The 16,300-nt window shown below is 47.4% G+C and overlaps 3 protein-coding genes across 8 annotated transcripts; 1 reads left to right on the top strand and 2 right to left on the bottom strand.

Annotated features, from left to right (window-relative positions):
• Positions 1-444: 444 nt before the first annotated feature.
• Positions 445-7,505, bottom strand: C1H11orf52 (chromosome 1 C11orf52 homolog). Of its 2 annotated transcripts, XM_002708449.5 has the most exons (4): positions 7,196-7,505; positions 2,527-2,564; positions 1,551-1,612; positions 445-1,309 (listed from the first exon to the last, which is right to left on the bottom strand). In XM_002708449.5, the coding sequence occupies exons 1-4, from the start codon at positions 7,225-7,227 to the stop codon at positions 1,061-1,063; spliced, it is 381 nt and encodes a 126-aa protein (XP_002708495.3). In that variant the 5' UTR covers positions 7,228-7,505; the 3' UTR covers positions 445-1,060. The 2 variants fall into 2 exon arrangements, with proteins under 2 accessions (XP_002708495.3, XP_017198899.2); XM_017343410.3 differs by lacking the exon at positions 1,551-1,612 and having other exon boundaries at positions 7,196-7,364.
• On the top strand, positions 562-16,213 carry CRYAB (crystallin alpha B). 5 transcript variants are annotated; one of them, XM_070070454.1, is made up of 4 exons: positions 562-699; positions 12,941-13,339; positions 14,438-14,560; positions 15,868-16,213. In XM_070070454.1, the coding sequence occupies exons 2-4, from the start codon at positions 13,139-13,141 to the stop codon at positions 16,069-16,071; spliced, it is 528 nt and encodes a 175-aa protein (XP_069926555.1). In that variant the 5' UTR covers positions 562-699; positions 12,941-13,138; the 3' UTR covers positions 16,072-16,213. The 5 variants fall into 5 exon arrangements, with proteins under 5 accessions (XP_069926555.1, XP_069926611.1, XP_069926689.1 ...); XM_070070510.1 differs by lacking the exon at positions 562-699 and adding an exon at positions 7,296-7,439; XM_070070588.1 differs by lacking the exon at positions 562-699 and adding an exon at positions 11,594-11,790.
• Positions 10,857-12,670, bottom strand: HSPB2 (heat shock protein family B (small) member 2). The gene is made up of 2 exons (XM_002708454.5): positions 11,977-12,670; positions 10,857-11,509 (listed from the first exon to the last, which is right to left on the bottom strand). Exons 1-2 carry the CDS (start codon positions 12,068-12,070, stop codon positions 11,055-11,057), a joined length of 549 nt encoding a protein of 182 aa, XP_002708500.1. The 5' UTR covers positions 12,071-12,670; the 3' UTR covers positions 10,857-11,054.
• Positions 16,214-16,300: the final 87 nt, after the last annotated feature.

Here is a 16,300-nt window from a genome sequence, read left to right as displayed (position 1 = left end):
TGCGCGAGCCAGCCCCTGCAGGCCGTGACCCCACCCCTCGGCGTTCCAAATCCGGCTTCCTGCCATTCTTGACCCCGCCCCCGGCCTTCTGGACTCCGCCTCCGGCCGGCCCGAACTCTTCCCAGCCGGATTGGACCTCAGGCGCCCGGCTGGCCCGGATCCCGCCCCTGCCATTTTGGACCCGCCTCCTAACGGCTACGATCTCTTACGGCCTCGACCCCGCCCCCTGCCGGTCCAGGGCCCTCCTTCTGTCGGCACAGACCCCGCCCAGGGCGCTCCAGCCAATAGGAACCCGTCCCTTGTGCGTCCGCACCGCCACCACCCCCACCACCTGGGCGCGAGGGCCTCGCTGCTGGCTGCACTTCCGCGCCGCCCTCCGACTGGGCGGGGCCCGCTGCGCTTACGTAGACCCGCACTGCTCAGCCCCAGAAAACGCAGCCGATGTGCTCCTCACGCGATTTATTGATTCTGTCGGTTCCGCGGTCCAACCGCCGGGGCTTTCAGGGCTTCGCGGTGCTCAGTGTCAGTGACGCACAGCCCTCGTAGGCAGTGGGGAGGCTTCCTCCATGCCTTAGCCCCTGGCCCCATATGTCTGTTGACCCAGCCATTGAGTAAACTGTCCAGGCCAGCCTTGGGGGCTGGGGTGCAAAAGTTCAGAATGCTATTCCAGAGAGCATCTCTTCAGCTGTGGAGTTTAAGGTGTGTAAGAGGGATACGGCTAAATAGCATCGTAAACAAAGCCCAAGTGAGTAGATGGTGCCCTGTTCTTTCTGCACTTTGAGCAGGAGCAGTGCTAGGAGACAAAGACCTACTTTCCTGCACACTCGACCTGACCTCCTCCTTTTGTGGAACCCCGACACTCCCCATATCTAACCCAACTCCAAGCTGGAAATAACAGGCGTCGAGGGGAGGCGGGGTAGGGAGCACCCGCAGTTCTGGGGCTCTGGAGTTTTGTTTTGTGCATAAAACGTGGCCAGCTTGCTGGGCTGTCCCCCATTTCCCCAAGAGTCTTCCCTCAGTAGTGGTAAAATGATGGAAACGGATCCCTCCTCCCCAAGGCTCACACCAGGGTCCCATTCTTGCTGTCATAGCGAGGTGTGGCTTGGGGGAAACGCAGGGTCGCATACTCGGTGGCGTTTTCCAAATGCAGGTGTTTCACCTGCTGGGCAGAGCGCGGCTGGTTGTGACTGTACACCTGAATGTCTGCGTAATACAAGTTGCTGTCCTCGGACACGGGGCCTTCGCTCCTCTCTTGGAACTTGGACTCCTGTAACACGCGCTCATACGTGTGTCCTCTTGTGTCACAGTCCTGTGGGGGAATGGACAGCATTATGGGAGATTCTAGGCTTGGTTTTGCCTCTCACCTCCAATGCAGGGCAGGTTAGGCTGATGTCTCTTCACTTTGCTCCTTGTGGGGCAGAGAGGGGCAGGCAACATCAGCAAATTCTACAGATGCATGAGATGTGTCTAGGGCTTGGGGGTGGAAGAGCTGAGTGCTGGGATCTGTGACTGGGCAGCCCGGGGAGTGAGAGAGACCTGCCATTCGTTACCTTTGTGCCATTCTGCTGCAGCTGCTGTGGCTGGGCCTTCAATACCTGTCTTGTTTGGCTCCCTGAGGGGAAAGAAATCTGACTTAAATCCATTTTCTCTGCCCTCTGTCTGTTGAGACTACCCTCTTCAAATTACCATTAAACTAATGTGGGCTTGGAACTAATCTCCTTGCCTCCGTTCTCACTTCTTTCACTCCTTAAAGGGGTATACAGTGGCCCTGTCACAACGTGGCCATAATATCGTCCAACCTCATTTTTACCAGCCCCTAAGACAGTTCAACAAATACATGCTGACAGCCCATTATATGCCAGGCTCTGTGCTATGTTCTAGGCTTAGAAGGATGAGTGGGCTGCTTCCTCTGCCTCAGGGGGCTTTTAATCTACTGACAGAGCCAAGTAAGGAAAGACTACCCCACTGCATGTGGGAAGCGCATGACTACACCAATTAGCTGCTTACAATCAAGTCAGTCTCTGTTCTCTCCCTCTCTCTCGGTCTCATAAGCTGATTCTGCTGCCTATAACACCCTCCCTTCCCTCTTTTGCTGACTTGTGAACTTGCTATTATCCCTTTCACATCAGCGAGTTCTCTCATTCTCCCACAGCGTGTCTGTTATACCACCAATAGATATTACAATTTACCCAAGCTTCTCTCTCAAACTCGATTGTCAGCTGTTCCAGGGCTGAGACTATGGGTCCTTCAGTACTGCCCCTCTGCCTCCTTGGGACCCCACAGAGTGTCCCAGTAAATATTTGCTACATGAATGAAAGAATGAATGACCACTCTGAGATTGTGGAAAAGGGAAGATCCAGAGGTTCAGAGGAGGCTCACCAATTCTCTCTGGTGTACTATCTCCCTTCATCCCTTCCAGGCAAGTCCTCTTTTCTACCCTTACACCCTTCCCAAAGATGCCAGTTCGGTCTCCTCCACTAGTTTGTTCTGCACACAGTTTCCCCACCCCCACCCCCACCAAGTTACCTGTTCTCTTTTTCTTCTGGAAGGTTGATGGGCAGCTCCTGTGATAGGAAAAACAGATCACACATGTTCAAGAGCCCTGGCCACTGTCTTTCCTCTTCCATCATTTTCTTTGTGATCTTCTTAACATTCTGGGATGACCTCACCCCTCCTCCCTGAAGATTCATCCTGGGCCAGGTTCATCCCCCAAAACATTTGTCAGAGATACCACACCTCTCCCAAATGGATTGTTCTGGAAGGTGGAGTGGTAGAACTGACATAACCAAACCCAAAATACAGCCTCAGGCCACCAGGCACTACATGCCAGGGATGGAGCTGGCTTGAGGGCTATTCTGGGATTGTCTAACAGGCTAATCCCAGCACAGGGTAAGAAGAGCCTGCCAAATAATGGGATATTCTGGATGCAAAGGCCTTCTTGCTGTTTCTTCGGTCCTCCCCCCACCCGCCGCAGAGTGGGAGGGGAGCAGGGGGTGTCTTTTTGCTAACCTAGGGCTCTCATTTACAGGAGTTGTAGCAACTGCCACAATCAGGGCTAACTAATTGGGACCTCTCAAAGTCCTCTGCTAACAAGTGACTGCCCTTGCTGTTTCTTTTTCCCTTGTTTTTAATTAGCAGAGAAAGTGAACGGCGGTGTTTGACCGTTCCAGTCCCGTGGATAACTTTGTCTGCAGAGCAGGGAGCTCTGAACGTGCTGAGTGACTCAGCTCCCCTGCTCATGCTGCAGGACCGAGCACTTCTACTCACTCCTGAGCCCCGAAGGTCCCTGATGGAGCCTGAGTGTCTACGTGATTGTCATCAGTTTGATGCCCAGAGGAACAACACTTGTCTGAGGAAATAGGCTGAATAGTTTGGGGCTTACTCGGGATGCTTTTTCTTGCTAGTACATTTCCAACTCGCCAGAGCCAACCCTATTTGTCTGTCTGACTTCATGTCTTCCCCCAGAGAAGTTAGCTTCTTTTGCTAATTAGACGGAGACAGAATTCTAAACCATATTGACTGTAATACCGTAGGGCAGGGGATCAAGATTTCTACTATGTGGGACAGTGGTTTATGTGTTGGTGTGATTTTTGGTTTTGGTATGGCTTGCTGAGTTGAGAGCAGTGAGTCTCCATGCAAACACTGTGGGTGGTTCAGAAGAAAAACACACTTCTGCGTCTTTCTACCTCCTCTTTGGCCACTTCAGCTCTTGCTTTATGCTGCTATTGCCCCACTGTAGCCTTATCCTAGGAATGGGAGAATCTCCTAATTCCTTGCCTCTTGTCACTATTGTTTCCTATATTATATTGAAATGGATAGAGAATATATTAATTCTAATACACAGACTAGGGCTATTAAGTGTTAGTGAACAGAGCCTGTTCCCAAGTTGGATATTGTGCAATGCCTGGACATAACTCAAACAGAGTATTAAAGTTAGATTCATATGTGACGGGATTTTATTTTTAGATCAGAATTAGGGAAACTAAATGGGCACTCTCCTACAGTGCTAGTAGGAATAAAAACTGGTACAATCCTTCAGGATTGCCATAAGTAATAAGTATAAAAAGCCTGAAACATAAATGTGTATACCCCTGATGTAAGAACTACATCACCTAAGAAATAATTATATATGGGCAACTGTAGGTAATCACTGTAGCATTATTTTTAATTGAGAAAATATAGGAAATGTCCTAGATGTCTAATATTTGATAACTGACTAAATAAATGGCATACCCAGTCAATAGGAAAGTATGTAGTCATTTTAAAAGAATGTTGGAAGAACACCTAATAGCATGGAAAATTTTACTGTTTATTCAATTAATAAAAAAGATGTTTTGGAATAAAACTTCACATTTAAAAAAATTATGGAAGTCACTAAAATGTTCCTGTTATCTCTGAGTACTTATATATAAGGTTGCTTCTTATTTCCTGCTCTTGGGTATTTTCCAAATTTTCTGCAGTGAATGCTTGTGACTTTTGTAATTAGAAAAAATAACAACAAAAATGTTTTCAAATAAAAATCCCTTCAATTGTCGTAGCATCTTTAAGTCTTTGGAGGTTTATTGAGATAACAAGAAAGAGAACAATTTTTCTTCAACCTGATACTTTTTTTTTTTTTTTGACAGGCAGAGTGGACAGTGAGAGAGAAAGAGAGAAAGGTCTTCCTTTTGCCGTTGGTTCACCCTCCAATGGCCCCCGCGGCCAGCACGCTTCGGCCAGCGCATCGCGCTGATCTGAAGCCAGGAGCCAGGTGCTTCTCCTGGTCTCCCATGCGGGTGCAGGACCCAAGGACTTGGGCCATCCTCCACTGCCTTCCCGGGCCACAGCAGAGAGCTGGCCTGGAAGAGGGGCAACCGGGACAGAATCCGGCGCCCTGACCAGGACTAGAACCCGATGTGCCGGCGCCGCAAGGCAGAGGATTAGCCTATTGAGCCACGGCGCCGGCCAACCTGATATTTTAAGAGGAAAAAAGAGATTTTTGGTTAGACAATCTGGTATAGTGTCTCTAGAGTTAGACTGATGACGGCAGACTAGCTGAGAGAGCTTCAGCAAGTTTTTAGCCTATATAATTTTATTAACTACATAGAGGATGATAAGAAATAGAATCTAAACTTTATGAGATTATTTTAAGGATTAAATAAGAGAGTAAACGTAAGACACTTAGCATGGCTCCTGGCATATAAGGGGCATCAGTAAAGGTTGACCACCGTGACTATTACTGACATCGTCAAGGGAGAACTGATCAATAGTGAAGACTGCAAACACTTGGGAGGAAAGGGAGGGAAAGAAACTGTTGTATCTCCTTCTCCAGAGGGTTTTCCGTGCTTCTAGACTCCCTATTTCTGTAGGACCTCTCTAGAGTTTAAAGGGTGCTTTGTTTTTTCAATGTTGACATTCTAGGAAACTGCATGTATTTTTGTTACCATTTTACAGGTGAGTCCATTAAAGCCCTAGAATTCAAGTAAGGAGGGACCAAATTTCTTTGGATTACAGTGGAGTATCCCTTATCCAAAATGCCTGGAACCAGATGTGTTTTAGAGTTTTGGAATTTTTCAGATTTTTCAATATTTGCATATACATAATGAGATCTCCTCTGAGAAGGGGATCCAAGTCTAAACACAAAATCCATTTATGTTTGGTATATATTCAATATCCATAGCCTGAAGCAATTTTATACAGTATTTAGTACACGAAACAAAATCATGGTGTGGAATATCCTGGTTACAGTGTCACGTCAGCACTTCAAAAGTTGTGCATTTTGGGTTTTCATATTATGGATGTTCAACTTGTATTATGGCTTCTGTCATTGTGCCTGGTGAGCAGTACTTGTTCAATAAATATTTGTTTGGGCCGGCGCTGCAGGTCACTAGGCTAATCTTCCGCCTGCGGCGCCGGCACCCCAGATTCTAGTCCTGGTCGGGGCGCCGGATTCTGTCCCGGTTGCCCCTCTTCCAGGCCAGCTCTCTGCTGTGGCCCGGGAAGGCAGTGGAGGATGGCCCAAGTCCTTGGGTCCTGCACCCGCATGGGAGACCAGGAGAAGCACCTGGCTCCTGGCTTCGGATCAGCTCGGTGCGCCGTCCGCAGCGGCCATTGGAGGGTGAACCAATGGTAAAAGGAAGACCTTTCTCTTTGTCTCTCTCTCTCTCTCTCATTGTCTAACTCTGCTTGTCAATAAATAAATAAATATTTGTTTGATAAATGGATGATTAGTAAGGACAGGATTTGAATCCAGTGTAAAGAATTCCAATCTTATTCATTTTCCATTGTACCTCACTTATCTCTCTTAAGGATAATGATGCTTTATTGATAAACAAGACATTTTTAGGCTTGACTCAGGTACAGAATTATATAGCTACAATGGCAGTGGTTAGGCCAAAATGAGGTTCAAGAGTTTTGGTGGTGCCAGAAACTGGGAAACAACAGTAACAATACCACAAATAATTTGTTATGAAGTTTTCACATTGTACTATATCCTCACCTGTGATCCAAACAATGGGGTCTTTATTATCTAGTATTTTCCATATGAAAGAAGGAACTTGCTGAAGATTGTATAGCAAATTAGTTTAAAAGTTATATTCAGATACTCAATGGATTTTCTCCTTTATCCCACTTCTGTTCTTTCAAAAAAGATTTCTCCAAAGTTAATTAGTTCAATCTAGGATTCAGTGCTTAAAAAGTATGGGCTCTGAAGTCAGGGAGGCCTGGGTTGGAATCTGGCTTTACCTGCTTACCAGCCATGTGACCTTAGGCAAGTTAACCTTGTGAGCCACGGTTCTCCACTGGCTGTAGAACAGGAAGAGGGGTTCACGTACTTCGAACAAGTATTAGGAAAATCAGATGAGACTGTAAAGTGCCTGGCACATTAGAGAATTCTCAGATACTGCAATTATTATCTGAGGAAGAAGGGAAGGGAGAGGAGGGGAAAGTGAGAAGGACGGAGAGAAGCGATGCCAGTTCACCATTCCAGCCCTGCTCTGGCCGTTCTACAGAGAGCTGGTCTGGCTGTGAGTTCCAAGGTCTCCTAAATGGAGTAAGCGCAGAAGGAGGTGCTGCTCAGGTGTTGGAACCAGGAGGTACCAGGCAGAGGGAGGTGGCAGTGGGAGGCTGGCAAGTGACGACCTCCAAGCTGTCTGACTATCCAGGCCTCCTTGTTCAACAACAGAAATGTTACCCTCTACCCTTCCGCCCTACTCACCAGCTTCCCCAGCAGCAGAGCTTGTTTCCCATGGCCACTGTGTCCGGAGGGAGCTCAGCTGTTTTTCTACATAAAGAGGCTTGGGCATTTCCTGCTTCCCGGTTTAGCTTTCCGCTGCAGCTCCCAGGGAGTCTCTGTCCGTGTCAGATTTCAGCCTAACAGGTTGGACTTTGGAAGCCACCTGCTGGACTGATTCCCAGGTGAGCGTTCCCAGTCCGAGGATAAAACAACACACAGGCTCCAGGTGAGACTATCTCAGCTTTGGGATTTGAAGCTTCTTTTGATAAAGCCATGAACATTGAACATCGTGCTTCAATAAAAAGAAACCCGAGATAGAAAAAGGCTCTGAGTTTCCTTAGGAAATGTCTCTACTACATCAGCCTGTCTTTGAAATACATTCTGTCTAATGGAATGAAGAATCTTACCTGATGTATGCCCAGCACCACTTAGGTTTGATAGAGTTCCGCTTCCGAGGTAATTAATACCCGTTTCTTATTATTACCCCTGACCAGAATCTGGTGTCTCATGGAATCTTAGATTTAGGGAGATGGGTTCTTTTACATTTTCCCTTGCTGCTGGAATTAATGTGGGTGAATCTCTTAACCATTTAGGGCCTGTGTTTCCAGGACTAAAGTGGAATTTATTATCTAATCCCCTTTTCTGGTATAAAATTCGATGATGTGGGGCTGACACTTTGTAGCATAGTGAGTTAAGCTGCTGCCTGTAACCTTGCAACATCTGGGTGCCGGATTGTGTCCCAGCTGCTCCACTTCAGATCCAGCTCCCTGCTAATGGCCTGGGAAGCAGTGGAAAATGGCCCAAGTGCTTGGGCCTTTGTACCCACGTGGGAGACCTGGAGAAGCTACTGGCTCCTGGCTTCAGCCTAGCCCAATTCTAGCCATTGTAGCCATTTAGGGGGTGATCCAGCAGATGGAAGATCTCTCTCCCTCTTTCTCTGTCTCTGTCTCTCCCTCTCTCTCTCTAACTCTGCCTTTCAAATAAAATAAATTTTTCTAAAAATTCGATGATGTTCTGATTGGAAGGGCCTCAGCAGTTCTTAACCACTCACTTTCCTATCCCCAGTTCAAACCTGCAGAATCTACTTAGCCCTTAACTCAGTTTCTCCTTCCGGTGACCCAAAGTAAAACTTACTCCGCACTCCTCAGTAACTAGGATGCCGCCGAACAGCTTCCTCTGCAGTAAATCTGGGCTCTAAGAGAATTTGTGAAACCTTCGTTTTACCTTTAGTGTCTTCCTCAGAAGCCCGGTTAGTTGTGTACCCTTATAAATTTTGGGGCCCACCACACAGCTCTGCACTCCACAGAGAGTACCATGGACTCAGAACTCCTCCTCACCTTATGAAAAAGGGGCATAAGAGTAATAACCTTATAGGATTGTGGTGAAGGTTGCATGAGAATACATAAGGGTATCTCAAAAAGTTCATGGAAAATAGAATTAAAAGCTTAGTTAATTTTGGCACAAAAATCTTGAAATCCATGAATAGTTTTTTTTTTAATATTATACACTTTGCATGAATTTTGAGAGACATCATATGTATGGGTCTAAAAATTCTTTGCACAAAAATAAACTTACCTTTTAATTTCATTTTCCCAACTTTTGAAATACTCTTGTTGCACATACAAAGTTTCAGTACAGGGCGTGGCACATGGGAAGTTCTCAGTAAGTCTTAGCTGTTATTGTTATTACTGCTTGTTCTCAGCTAATTGTCCTCCTGTGCCCCAATCACTGCACTATCTCTTAGCTATGCTTCTCTCCTGCAATCCATTCTGTAACTCTACTTTTCCTTCCATTACTTGTGCGTCCTCTCCTCAGCTCAAAAGCCGTTAATGATTTTCCATTTCCTATAGGGTAGAGTTCAGACTTCTTAGTGTGGCACTCAAAGTCCTCCGCCATGTGGTCCCTTTCCAGGCCCTTCTGTAACATAGGTGTTGAATTTCAGGATATACTGCCAAAAGTCAGTGTGTTCAAAAGAAAGTTGTCTGTGTAATAAATTATGTGGAAAGTGTTAGAAAATACGGTTAAACGAATGAGGTGTGGTTGGCTGGGCAAGGGAAGCCTTAGGAGGATAGGATGGGTGTCTACGTATTTGAAGGACTTTCTTGGTGAATGAAGGATTCTAGAACCAATGGGCAGAAGTGACTGAAATGCAGATTCAGGTTTAAAAGAAGGAAGAATTTATAATAGTTATGTCCAATAAGAAAATGGAACGGGAGACTTTACAAAGTTCTAAGTTCTCCGTTGTTCAAAAATGTTCCAGAAGTTGTTGACTAATAACCTTGAAAGAATTTGAATGGAGTGGGAATTTGGATTAAATCAGAGGTTTTCACATTTTTTCTAGCTAAGGAACCATTTGAAATACAGCGTAATTATAAATCATTATCCATGTGAAGCTGACCTAGTTGAAGTCTGAGTAGAATCCTTTCAGTTTGATGTTAAGATTCCTGAGAGTAGGCAATAAAAGACATAGTTTTCATAATTTATAATTTATATCCCCCAGAGTGTGTTACTGGGGGTTTGATAAGTATTTGTTGAGTGGATGAGGGGACAAAGGTATCAATATTATTTCTCTGTAGTATGCTTTTATTTTCAACAGAAAGCAATCCTTTAACCAAAAAACTGAATACCTCAAGTGAGAGTTTTTGAGGACTCACAGATCCCTCAGAGAGGTATGAGTGGATCTCAACAATCGTGTGAATCTATTTAAATCGTGTTGCCAAATTTGGGAGTATGTATATTTTTCTGGTAAGGGGATCTATAACTTTGGTTAAATTTTCAAATTGGTCTGTAACCCCCTGGAAGTTAAGCAACAACCACTTTAGTGGAAGAATTACAGGTGCCTGGTAAAATTCATGTTTGTAGGGGTGGAGGTCTTCTGGAAGCCCACCCCCCCACACACACACATCATACACAGAGTGTTATTGAGGGGGTAGTTCCCAGGCTTTCCAAACACATCCCAGACCCCTAGTATTAAGACTGTACTTGCAAAGGAAGCTCCCCTTGCCATCGCCACCATAACAGCCCTAGGCCTCTGTACTTCATCCTGTAGTTGACGAGGTGATACAGGGATTCCTCTCCAATATCAGAGACTAAAGCTTTCTCTCATGGGCCTCCCCTGTGCGGAGGACAGGGAGACAGTGGGGTTCCATGGGAATGGTAGAGGCTTCAGTGTCCGAGCCCCCGTGTATGCACACTCAGTCCCTCAGAATCAGAGACCGTTTCAGTGGACAGACCTTAGTATGGAAAAACAAAGTATTCACTCTGGGGCTTTAGTCAACTCTCTGCAGCCAGAAACCATTTTCCCAACCCCTACCCAAAGAGGGCCAGACAGTCTGGAGACCCTTGTTTTTGTGTCTCTAATCACCAGCTCAGACAGTGCCCTCTGGGCTGTTTGGATGGCATATCCCTTTCCCCTCCCAGGATCACTCTCTCTTTTGTTGTATTGTGAGAAAATTATGGCTAGGAATTTGATCTGGAGCCAGTGTCAGCTTCCGGGTGTGATCTCAGCATCCAAGTGTGAGCTCAGGGTGCTGTGACGTGGGGCACATCTAACTGAGAAGCTTTTTGTCTCGCTCGCTGTGACCTCCTCCCTCCCTGCCCGTCCCATCCTCCAGGCCACAGAATAGGGAGCAGCACAAACAAGGCCCTGCAATTTGGGTTTATTCAGCTCTACCCAGAACTAAACCAAAGGCTGTGACATGTCCCAAAGGACCAAACCATACATAGCGGACCATGCACCTTTCCCTTTCCCCACGGGTGCTGCTACCTCTTGGGTGCTGGGCAGCTGCTCGTATCACTGCAGGAGATAGAAAGGGATGCGCTGGTGCTGGCTCTGTGGCAATCAGGGCTCAACTCTGGCTGCTTCCTCCTCTTCCTCTGGATCGGGAGGTGCAGGCAGCAAGGAGATGTAGACCTCATTGACCTCTGTGTCCAAGTGTCGGCCACCCCGAGGTGCCTCCAGGTTAAGGATGCCATCATGGGAGAGAGCAGCTCGGACCCGCCAGGGGTCGACATCAGCAGGCAGGACGTAGGTGCGGCAGAACTCTCGGGACACAAATCCATGGCGGTCCAGGCGCTGGGGGTGCCGGGCAGACACCTCCAGCAGGTTGTCCACAGTCCTCACGGTCACCTCATCTGGGGTAAAGTGGCTCACATCCAGAAATGCCTGGAACTTGCCCTCACTGAGCCTGAGCTCAGAGGCCCCTGCCCTGCTGCCCTCCCCAGCTGGGGCAGCCCGAGGCCGGACATAGTAGCCATGGTAGAGGGTGGGGGTCAGGATCTCTTCTGGCAGGAGGCCTGAGGCAGAGAGAGAGAAAGCAAGGAGCATGAAGGGGGGGTGAGGTGAGCACAGGCTTGAAATGAGAGGAGATGGGGAGCCGCGGGGCTGGGGAGGTGCAGGAGTGGAGGGGTGGTGGCTAGAAGAGGGTAGCTAGGAAGAGGGGCTTGAGAAAGGAAATGAGGTGGTGGTGGAGGAAGGCAAGGCTGACTGGGACCTGGTGATAGCAGGGGAATGAGAAGGCACATGGGCAGGCAAGGGGCAGCAATCAGAGCATGGCAGGCCCCAAGTCTGTACTGAGGTCAGTGGGAAGGGGAACAAGCCCTGTTTGCGGGGGGTGAGGAGGGAGTCTGAGGTTGGAGGTGGCCCACCCCCGGAGTTCACTTAAGCCCGAAATGGGGTGGAAGCCAGTAACGTTGGGAGATCAGCCCAGAATTTCAGGAGGTGGGGGTGGGAGGCAAGGAGGGGGGTGGCATCTGGCCCATACCTTCTCCAAAGCGCTGTTCACCCAGGCGGCTGGGATTGGCAAATTCGTACTCAGTGGTGGCCGGGTGGGCATGGGGCACTGTACGGCCCGACATAGCTGCAGACGTGGCGACAGCCCTGATCTGAGGTGCAGCCCCAAGAGGCCAGTGCGACCCCTCCAGCTGCCTGGAGAGCCAGGGCTTGGTCGGAGGTGGGGGCGGGGTCTACACCACCCAAAATAGTGCAGAGCCTCTGGGGGCAGGGCTGCAGAGCCAGGCCCTGAGTGCAAAGACGAGGGTGTGATCCACGCCACCGGACCCCCAGTCCCCTCCCCCATACACCCTTCAGCTGTCGCAGAGGACCAGAGAAGACAGCTGGGGGTCCTGGTTCAGAGGGAGCTGGGGAGGGGTGCTGGTGCTGGAGGCTCAGGAGAGGCCAGGCCGAGCCCCTCCCTAAACAGTCAGAACATTTCCACACTCCCTTTTACTCCTCAGTTGCAGGACTGTGCCCCCTGCTTCATAAAGAACTTTGGATTTCATGTCCTGCAAGCCACATACAATCAAAGAGGCAAGAAACTTTTCTGCCTTTTTTAGGGAGATTGGGGTGCATCTGCCCAGATTAATGTCAGGGTCCTCTCCTAAGCCCTCGTCAACCCAGGGTGCCACGCAGATGCCTGGTAGTGACATGCTGGTGGTCACTCTCCTCCAAGGACCTACAAAGAGTTAATGTCCCTGGGGCCCAGCCTAGGAAGATTCCAGTTCCTGCCCAGGCCCAAGATAGTTGCTGGCCAGATGCCCCTGGCATGCAAGACTGGAGAGGAGGAGGAGGGGCACACCACGCGCCTGCTTGGGATTCCTGACTGTGTCCCAGCTTCAGAGAACAGGGGAAGGGGGTGGGTGCCTTTGGGTGTGGACGGAAAGCCAGTGAAACAAGACCATGGCAAGTCACTGGCCAGCTCAGACGTGTTTGTGTTTCTCTTTTCTTAGCTCAGTGAGTACTGGGTATGTGTCACACTGCCAAATCCCCGATCACAAGTCTCCATGAACCAGCGGTGAGCTAGGATAATAAAACCCCTGACATCACCATTCCAGAAGCTTCAGAAGACTGCATATATAAGGGGCTGGCTGTAGCTGCGGCTGAAGGAGCTGACCCGCCAGCTGACCCCCGACACTCACCTAGCCACCATGGACATCGCTATCCACCACCCCTGGATCCGCCGCCCCTTCTTTCCTTTTCACTCGCCCAGCCGCCTCTTTGACCAGTTCTTCGGAGAGCACCTGTTGGAGTCTGATCTCTTCCCAACTTCTACTTCCCTGAGCCCCTTCTATCTTCGGCCACCCTCATTCCTGCGGGCACCCAGCTGGATTGACACTGGACTCTCAGAGGTGAGTCTCCTCTGCTTGAAACCTCCTTGAAACTCCCCTATTCATTTTCCTTTCCTTCCTTGCCTAAAAACCACTTTAGGCTCATGTGTGTCCATAAGTGAAGAAAAATGAGGTTACTGCCTCCCTCCTCTGGGCACCTGTTTCTGTTTGATACTTCTCTGTATCTTACTACATTTTCCCCTGAGCTGTGCATCCCTGATGCTCTCTCCTCTAACTTCTAAGCAAGATACCCGTTCCTGGTTTGGTTCAGAAAGATTTGAAGAGAAGGGAACTGCCTTCTAACGCTTTGCTCACCTCTTCTAATAATAGTTTGTACTCCTGAGAGACTTTATCATCTCAAGTTTCAGAGTCCTACCTCATCCTGAGCTTTTCATCCTCACTAGGGGGAACTGGCAACAACAACCACTATTTTTTCCTTTCCATTCCCTCTTTTTATTTATTTATTTTTGTTTTATTAAACGAATACAACTTCATGCAGTTAATATACGCAGATTTGAGATCTGTTCCCTCTTGTATGATTTTCCAAGTTCCTTGGGGTTCTGACAGAGCACTGGCCTGGGTCCAAGCCTTATGAGGGAAGAATAGGACCAGTCTTAGGACCCTCTCGCTTGTCCTAAGAGGGTGGGAGAATGCGGTGACTAGATAAGGTTGACAGGCACTGTCAAAGATAACACTGCGGTTTAAAAATATTCGAGTGTGGGTAAACAGGAGCTGAGTGGGCAAGGGCTTTGGAAGGGCAAGCAGAACATTCCAGATTGTATGGGTGGGACACTTGGCAGAGAACTGAGCAAGAAGAAGGGGCCTTTGTCTCATAGACAAATGACAAAGCAAGGCATTGGGGTCAAAGAGGCAGCAGAAGCCATGCCCAGACCCATCTTGTGATTGGTTCCCTGGGTGATCTTTCCTTATAAATAAAGTTTGGAATTGATGACTGATAGGCATGCCTTGGGTACCACTGTGGTATATTTAGCAGAAAAGAGGAGGATAAAATAGCTGTATAGAAAGCAAGTCTACAAAATGACGATACTGTACCAGTGTAATCAACATGCCTGTCACCTTTTCTCCCACCTCCCCCTTCCCTCATCTTGCTATTTCTAGATGCGCCTGGAGAAGGACAGGTTCTCTGTCAACCTGGATGTGAAGCACTTCTCCCCAGAGGAGCTCAAGGTCAAAGTGTTGGGTGATGTGATTGAGGTGCACGGCAAACATGAAGAGCGCCAGGTATGTAGCCTGCTTTTCCTTCTGCTCATTCATTCAGTGCATGTTGTCTACTGAATGATGCCAGACACTGCCATCAGCTTTTGAGGCTGGCGACATTCCTGTCCCAAAAAAATGAGCCTCTGAATCAGGGATAGCAAATCAATGGCTAGAAACTAAATTAGGGACTGAGCTGTTATTATTATTGCTGTTGTTGGCCAAAGCAGGGACCATGATTGTTTGTTTTGATTTGATTGGCTTAGATGGGATAAATTGGATGTTTGCTCCCCATTTAAGCCAGTGATTCTCAACCTTGGCCACATTAGAATCACTAGGAGAATGTTCACAAATCCAAATTCTCAGCTATGCCCTGAACGATTAAATAAAAATTTTTAGAGATAGGATGTAGGCAATACCATTTTTTTTTTTTCACTTCTAAAGACGATTGTAATCTACAGTCAAGCTGAAGGGCACTCATCTAAGTAGTTTTGTCAGACAACAAGTTGCTTTATGTAATTACATTAGCTACATATACCCTGAAGGCACTTGAATCCATAACTTTTCTTTTAGATGGTCCACTTCTCTTCAGGCTATCTTAATGCTACACTACTTGGTTTTCTGATGTTTCAAAGTTGTACTTGGTTCCCAATCTCTCGTAGTCCATGTGGAAATCAGTTAAATTGAGAGCCTTTTTGGAAAAATGCTGGAGATTGGGCAGGCATACAGGTCAGGGTCAGTTACTTTTACGAAATTCTGATGAATGGAACATATTCTCATGTCTTTGAACAGGTTTAATATCATTTCTCAACAATTAGTGATAATCCAAGGCTTCTGCATCAACTAATACAATTTAGCTTAATACAATCAGGTTGTTTCAGTTTTGCTCATATGACTTAAGTTTGGGTCACAGTCTCCCTGAATGGATGAAGTCACTTTTTTTTTCCCCTTAGGAGCAATCTTATTAGTCTGGAACATTCTGGGAATTGTTGAAGGGTCAGGACAATTTCTGGGCTCCTTCAGGGACTCAGTTGCCAGGACAAGATTCCAAATCCTATAGGCTCAGCCAAACTTTTGAAAAATATCCTTACACATCTATGCTTCAGGGTTAAAGTTCTGGTCTGTTTCAGACTCCTCACACTCTTATGGGTAGAAGTTACCACCTGGGCAACTTCATCTTTGCCCAAAACCTGAAATGAACTGCCCTTTATTTTTTCTCATGTTGTCAGTGGCCTTTAGACACACGTAAGGGTAATGGGGATGTCGGAGTTATAAGCAAGTGGGATTATTTCTTGTTCTTATATCTCTGCCTCTTTCCTCTTTTCTTGGATTAGGATGAACATGGTTTCATCTCCAGGGAGTTCCACAGGAAATACCGGATCCCAGCTGATGTGGACCCTCTCACCATTACTTCATCCCTGTCATCTGATGGGGTCCTCACTGTGAATGGACCAAGGAAGCAAGCCCCTGGCCCAGAGCGCACCATTCCCATAACCCGTGAAGAGAAGCCTGCTGTCACTGCAGCCCCCAAGAAGTAGATGCCCTTTCTCTAACTGCATTTTTTTAAAAAGAGAAAAGTTCCCCATCAGTGAATGAAAATCTTGTGACTAGTGCTGAAGCTTATTAATGCTAAGGGCAGGCCCAAATTATTAAGCTAATAAAATAATGTTCAGCAACAGATAACTGTCTTGTGTTTGAATATTCAGGATGCTTTTAAATAAATGTACAAGCAGATCCACTTAATCATCACATCATCACATCATGATT

The sequence above is a fragment of the Oryctolagus cuniculus genome, chromosome 1 (assembly GCF_964237555.1).
Source record: "Oryctolagus cuniculus chromosome 1, mOryCun1.1, whole genome shotgun sequence".
NCBI classification, from domain to species: Eukaryota; Metazoa; Chordata; class Mammalia; order Lagomorpha; family Leporidae; genus Oryctolagus; species Oryctolagus cuniculus.
The sequence above is the reverse complement of the archived record's forward strand: the minus strand, read 5'-3'. Positions and strand labels throughout refer to the sequence as shown.